The following is a 7,283-nucleotide window of genomic DNA, read 5'->3' on the forward strand; positions in this document are numbered from 1 at the left end:
ATGTATATTATTACTGTATTTATTTGATAATAAGCCCATCCATATCTTGTTCCAGTTCAGTAGAGTAGCTATTTCATTATCCTGTAAAAAGCCCCGAGTCAGAATCAAAATCCTTTCTGAACATTGTTGTTTTGATATAAAAAGGAAGTTATCAAAGTGGTTTTACAGAAACTGGGATTTCTGAAAACCACTGAATGATTTTCCAGTCAAAGGCCAAGATAACTATTACTAGAAAATAACATCCTATCCTTTCATGTTACTGGTATATTTCAGGCCCCTGCTGATGATAGTGATGAATTTTCATGCCAAGGTGACCCAACAATAGGTGATTGTCTAGAGGAAAGCATGGATGATAATGACTCTGTCCCTTCCTCTATCTCACCTCCTCCTCAATCTCCAGATGATGGTGATGATGATGTGATTCCTAATACGTGCGATGAAGACGATGACATGGATATGAACATACATGTTCTCCCTCCCCCGTCCCCTTCGGAGCCGCTGGGCGATGTTACTCCCTCCCAATGTCTGTCACCTGTTTTCCCAGATGTAACAAAGACATTTGACATACAAGCCAGGACAGGAGAGGGGTCTGTGGAAGGTGCTTCGAAAATGTTTGACTCGGATGAAGAATTCAGTATTCCTGTTATGGATTGGGGAGCTTTCGAGGACAGTGATGAAAAAATGAATGAGGAATCAAAATCATCTATGGAAGATGTAGATGATCATGAAATACAAGATGTAGAGGATAATAGAAATGATGATGCTAGTCCCACGATCTCTCCGGGACACAACTGTAGGGATCACTTCAGTGACAGTGAAGAGACAGATAACAGGTCCATTACTACTACACCTCGACCAGACGATTTCACCATGCCCTCAACAAGTACAAGCTTTAAGAGACCTGCATTGTTCAATGAGGATGATGGAGAAATGGACGAAGCTCCATCACCAAAGCGAGCAAGAACAAAGTGTACAAGTAGAATGGCTTTTAAGAAAATTTCTCCAGCCAGCAAGTTGAAGAAGGCCTTTGACGAAGACATGTTGATAAGTACACAGTGCCCTCTTGTAACAGACATGAGTGAAAGCGAATTTGATAATGCATCTAGAAAGCTCTTTTCTGTGAAGAATACAGAAGGATCGGCTAAGAAGAGAAAAGCTAAAGAATTTTTAGTTAACGTTCAAGCTAAGTTGAAAAAATACAAAACTAAGAAAAAAGCTACGCCTGTGCAATCAGAATCTGTCTCGTCTAGTCAGGAGACACCTGGAGAAATCCCTGTTGCTAGCTCAGTTCAGCGACGCATTCATACTGAGGCTGAGGTGTCCAACGGCAGAATAGCTGACTACTTGACAAGGTAAGGATACGTTTTCTAGATAAGAAATTAAAGTATTTCTTAATCAATGTTATTATTCATCAGAAGATATATTGAATTGCTAAACGTATGATGGGTTTGAAAAGCTGGAATTTATGCATCAGTCTTTGCCCCCATGTTTTATTTTTCTGTCCTCGCCAAATGAGATCTGTTATTTCCAAGCTGAACAACAAAACACACCACTGCATTTGAAATATGAACAGCGTATTGAGTACAGTACAATGTAATCTCCTTGAAAAAATGTTGATGGGACAGTTCTACATTCAACACTTCATTCAACAATCTTAGTCATTTGAGGGATTGATTGAATATTAAAGGTAATCACACTTTTAAAGTGTACTGCCAATCATGATAATGACACATAATGGGGTATTATAGGCTAATTATGTGACACTAGCAGTGTTCATAATAGTGCTATTAACACACCTTCAATTTGTTTTCTTCACAAAATGATCATGCAACATTTTAAATATATATTTAAATATATGATATGATCCTTAAGTTCCTGTCAAATTAACTTTGGTATCTTGAATGTTTTAATGTTTATAGATGTAAAGATGTAATCAGTAAGCTGCACCTGGCTCTGAATGGACCTAGACTCAGCACCTTTCCCCGAGTGTCACAGTGGAGGTATGTACTGGTATCAGGACCACTGCTAAACTCAGTTTAGCACTTATTTATTGTGGTCATTACTGTGAATATATGATACTACGCTATGTGACACTCTTGCTACTACTGTAGGTATCCCACAAATTGACCTTGTATTGGATTTTCCTTCAAGTTTAAAAGAGACAAAGAAAAATATTTTACAGTTTGAATGAATTATTTTACCCTTACGAATAAATTAAGTCTCGTCAAACATAAAACTCAACCTGATTTCCGAAGTAAAGAATCTAGTCACACGCTGAACTTCTGCTGAGATAGTGTATGCCCAGATGTACAGCTTAATGGCACTGATCAATGATCACACTTGTTCAAAGATAAGATGATACAGGGTACATTTCAAATATGCCCACCTCCCTATGTTACAGCCAGTAGCGACCACTGAGCCTTGCTCCTCTCTTTACAAAAAAACACAACAGCTTTATCACTCTACAGAAATAGAAGTCCTATTATGGTGTTTGTATGTATGTTATGAAATGGAAAATAAAACTGTTCGTCTTCAGGAAAGACCTGTCAGAGGTGGAGGACAAAACACTGTTACCCAAGACGACAATCGCAGTTGTTGGGGATACCGGTTCTGGGAAGTCCAGCCTGATGAATGCAGTAATAGACCAACACAACACTCTACCTACGTCGGGGATGAGAGCCTGTACAGCCGTAGTAGTGGAGGTCCTAGCCAACACCACTAGCTCCAACTTTGAGGCAGACATCACGTTTCTGTCTCACAAGGTAGAGTATATACAAAACAACAAGCAACTTTGATAGTTTTGTTTCGCTTTATAGGGTTTAATGTCCTGTTAACAGCAAATGTCATTAAAGGATGTGAATTTTGATAGTGCAAATTATCAAACTAACAAATGTCAGCTTCGATCAAAACTTTTCAATAAATTTTGTATTGAAAACTATTCTCCCACCTCTACATGCCTGAGGAAAGGCTTAGTGGTCAGTCTTGTGTACTTGTTAATCATATGTAAGATGTACATGTTCCATACAGAACACTCAAGTGGGATACATGTATTATATTATGATGTCGCTATCAAAACCCTGTTAAAACATTGTTTCACTGACTGCAAGTGACACCATTCAGTATCATTAGTATAAAATTCACAAGCATGAACTGAGGGTCTTGTATGGTAAAGTTTGTGGTACACCTACGTACACCATACCACCAAAGCCTCAGTTCTGAACCTTCACCTTCATATACGGAATCCATATCCCACAAACCTTCATATGATTGGCTCTATCAATATATGATATAAAAATAAGGAGAATGTTATAATTGACTTGATGATCTCAATTCCAAGTAGAGCCTTTTGCACAAATAATTTGACATTTATATTTTCTTTTAAATTTCAGTTTTGAATAAGAAAATCAAATATGGAAATAATTATCAAAAGGGTAATTTTCACATAACTTTATTTCAACAGGAGTGGTTTGATGAGCTCCAACTATTGATATCTGACTTGACCACAGCTGATGGAAAGTTGAAGAAGAGTGTGCCTGACCAAGACTCTGAAGCTGGGGTGGCCTTCCTCAAGGTCAAGGCTGTGTACGGCAAAGTCGACACCATGGCAGCTTTGTCACGCTTGACTGCTGTCACCAGAATGTTAGACAATGTCAAAACTATCAGGGCTACCGATGTAAGTCAGACAAGTCCAAAGTAATCAGGGCTACAAATGTAAATCCTACAGACTAAAACTATCAGGGCTACACATGGTCTGACAAAATCAGTAGTAATTATAAGTCACACTCATAGACAGGTCAACATGGCAGCTTTCATGTTAAAACGAGTATTTCAAAATATGCCAACTTTTGGATTACAGAAGTTCAAGATTCCTCAGTTTTCATAAGTGCAGTGATGTACAGTTTCACATTAAGATATATCTGATATCTGATCTATATTATCATAGTAAATATTTACAAATTCAGTAGCTCTGACATATACTGTCCATATTCTGGTACATGTAGTTGTTTGTCACTTAAAGTTTTGAACTCTTTCTTCCTCCAGTTAAATAAAAGGTCTGATCCTTCAAAAAAATCTTTGACAAAGGCATGTCCATCTTTTTAGCCAAAATTCTTCAGACAACTGATTGACCGGTACATAGAGACGGCTGACCCAGGAGCTGGTGGTCAGTTTTGGCCAATCGTGAAGCAAGTCACCATACGCATGCCCAACTGTGATGCCTGTAGCAGTGGAGCTGTCCTTGTAGATCTGCCAGGTGTACGCGATTCCAACGCTGCACGTGACCAGATAGCGAGAAATGTGAGGACAAATTTATAGATAGGGAAACTTCATATTTCTTACATTAATGTTCAAATATCTCACAATGGAAAGAACATATAGATATCTTTTACCCCATCCCTTTTGTGCTTTTGCATCCCTCTATAGTTAAATATAAGTCAGATGTTGGTCAGGGCGATTGACTTCTTGAGAAAATCCCTACCTACCCCACCACCTGTACTCTAATTAGAAGAATTGATATTTGAAATTGTGTTATATTTTAGTAAGTTACAATTTAAAATATGAGTTGGAGGGAAGGTTTAGTATTTATCTCCCAAGAAGGGGATCAGCTCATAATTTTCGATTTGAAGTAGGTAAATGGTAAAAAGGCTTATTGCAAACTATGAACTAGCATTTGTTGGTATTTCGACGGAACTGCATTATATACGTATGAATGGGATTTCAAGGCACTGGCTTACTGCTGGAGAACAATGGCTGTGTCAAAAATGGTATATCGAAAATTCATCAATAATGAAGTTGATAATGCTTTTCACAGCCAGTTACCGTACAAGACTTTAATTTAGATTTGTCTCTACCTAATTTAAAGGTAAATATTTAATTATGTTTATTTGCTTTCCTCCAGTACCTGAAGAACTGCACAGTTGTGTGGGTGGTAGCAGCTATACATAGGGCCATCAATAACAAGACGGCCAAGGATATGCTGGGGGAGAACTTTCGGCGTCAGCTCCTTATGGATGGGCAGTATGGCAGTGTAGCCTTCATCTGTACAAAGTCTGACGACATCATGCCCTCAGAGATAATGAGGTAGGTCCCTCCTACCAAATTTGATGTTGTCAAAGGACTTGAACTCAGCATTCAATCACTTTACGAAACTGTATGAACACAAATTTCAGCATTGTTACTCGAGTCTGAATATATCCAAGTTTTGTGGTGGTGGTGGTGGTGGTAGCACTGTTTGATAATCTAAGCGTTCTGAGCTAAATGTAATTTCCTTTTCAAACTAGGAACCTGAACTTACATGACGCCTGCGAGTCATCAGAAACTGAGATACAGTCTCTTTTAGAGGAAAAGGAGGAAGCTGATAGAACTATAAGAAATCTGAAGAAAGAAATCCGAGGTATTGGAAAAGATATCAAAGAGCTGACCAGTGATATAGCAGACATGAAGGAAACCATTGAGGAAACAACCACTGCCCTAGACGGAGATGTCATTGATCTGGACGGTGAAGGGGTACAGGACAACATTGTTTATAGTCATTCAAATTTAAATCTACCTTAAAATACCAAGTAGAGGAAGATTGATTTATGATTTTTGTGTCGCCTGCGAAAAGCTGGTGACACATAGGTATTGCTTTGTCGGCGTCGGCGTCCGAACAGAGGTTTTCGTGCGATAACTTGAGTTTCCTTGGGCCGATCAAACTCAAACTTCATGCAGTGGTTCCTTACCAAAAGTGCTTGTTTGGGATTGTTTTTCAGGTCCGAAGGTCAAAGGTCAAGGTCACTGTTACTATAAATAGAAAATCTGTTTTCATGCGATAACTTGAGTTTCCTTGGGCCGATCAAACTCAAACTTCATGCAGTGCTTCCTTACCAAAAGTGCTTGCTTGGGATTGCTTTTCAGGTCCGAAGGTCAAAGGTCAAGGTCACTGTTACTATAAATAGAAACTTCACTAAAACTGTATACTGGACGGCTTCGATCTACCACTTGACCCACCGTGTATACCTCTGAAATGCCGTCTTACTCCAAATGTTATTGACAACACTAGCTGTTTAACATCATAATCCACAAGTTTATTCATTTATTTATGGGAAACCATCCGACAAATCATACAAATTAAACTTGGAATTGAGACAATGAGTATCCATAGCAAGTTCCTTAAAACTCAGAGTATTCTTCCCAGAATAACAGATTATATAACAAAATGATGCCATCCAAAAACATAATCTATGATTATTGTCTACTTTTAACATTATTTCTTGAAATGAAAAGTGTATCTATTTCTTCGTAATCTCCCAGCTTTCTGCGCAGGCGACACATCCACTTCCGTGGAATTCTTGTGTTACAATACCATAAATAAAATAGATACAAAAAAGTTCTATAATGTTCCTTTTTAAGAGAAAAAACTAGTAATAAAAAATGTTATTTAAACTTAAATGCAGAAAAATCATTGGACAGTTTAATGGAAAGAAGAAATAAAAAGAGTTAAAGCATGTTTATTAATATTTGCTAATTGTGCATGAATCAAGCCTATATGGATATAACTTTTCAGTATATATATATATATATATATATAAGAACTGTTTGGTTTCATTTCATGAAAAGCTTTTGTGGCATTTTAGGCTGATGGGATGGAGTCACTGAAGGAGTTACGACTTGTTGTGCTGGAAAAAGAGGAATCTCTGAGGACGCTACAGGGCGAGAAGGCCGACAAGGAGAAGGGGATGGACAAGGCCACGCGGCAGGTGAATATTATAGCTAAACGCTTACACTGAGAAACACTTAAGGACGAAAAAATCAATTCTACGACTTAATCTACCTTATTATACCAGTAAACTTCAATTAGCATTGAATTTTACAAAACACAATCTAAATCATAAATTCATGACCCAACTTAATGACGTACCAGCTAAATAATCTATGCATGGCTAACTTAATGATGTACAATCTAAATCATATTTGCATGGCCCAAATTACGGAAACACTCTCCAAATTAGCGGAGCACCATTTAAATTTAAAAACCATATCCAAGTTGTCGGGACATGGACCAGTTTTCAGGAACAACAACCAATTTTCAGGGACAACAACCAATTTTCAGGAACATACCAATTCAATAAGATTGTGCCTTTGTTCCCGAAAACTGGTCGTTGGCCCCCGAAAATTAAGTCGTTGTCCCGCTCACTCGCACAGCGGTATTCCCTTTGATGTAGCCGCGCTCCGGCGAAGCCCGTACAGGTGAGGCAGTCTATAGTCCCTGCCTTGCTGGCCGTGTTGTCGGTATAGCTATGCAA

The 7,283-nt window shown here is 38.3% G+C and overlaps 1 protein-coding gene across 3 annotated transcripts in view; it reads left to right on the forward strand.

The window, feature by feature from the left end:
• Positions 1–7,283, forward strand: part of LOC110460370 — a 64,420-nt gene that overhangs the window by 30,091 nt on the left and 27,046 nt on the right. For all 3 annotated transcript variants that reach the window (XM_021513241.1, XM_021513243.1, XM_021513242.1), the window contains 8 exons: positions 274–1,352; positions 1,920–2,000; positions 2,537–2,762; positions 3,461–3,673; positions 4,102–4,296; positions 4,898–5,079; positions 5,280–5,505; positions 6,615–6,737. In XM_021513241.1, the coding sequence (XP_021368916.1) occupies positions 274–1,352; positions 1,920–2,000; positions 2,537–2,762; positions 3,461–3,673; positions 4,102–4,296; positions 4,898–5,079; positions 5,280–5,505; positions 6,615–6,737 (2,325 nt within the window). The remainder of the gene's footprint in view (positions 1–273; positions 1,353–1,919; positions 2,001–2,536; positions 2,763–3,460; positions 3,674–4,101; positions 4,297–4,897; positions 5,080–5,279; positions 5,506–6,614; positions 6,738–7,283) is intronic.

Source organism: Mizuhopecten yessoensis, unplaced genomic scaffold, assembly GCF_002113885.1.
Source record: "Mizuhopecten yessoensis strain PY_sf001 unplaced genomic scaffold, ASM211388v2 scaffold10371, whole genome shotgun sequence".
Lineage (NCBI taxonomy): Eukaryota > Metazoa > Mollusca > Bivalvia > Pectinida > Pectinidae > Mizuhopecten > Mizuhopecten yessoensis.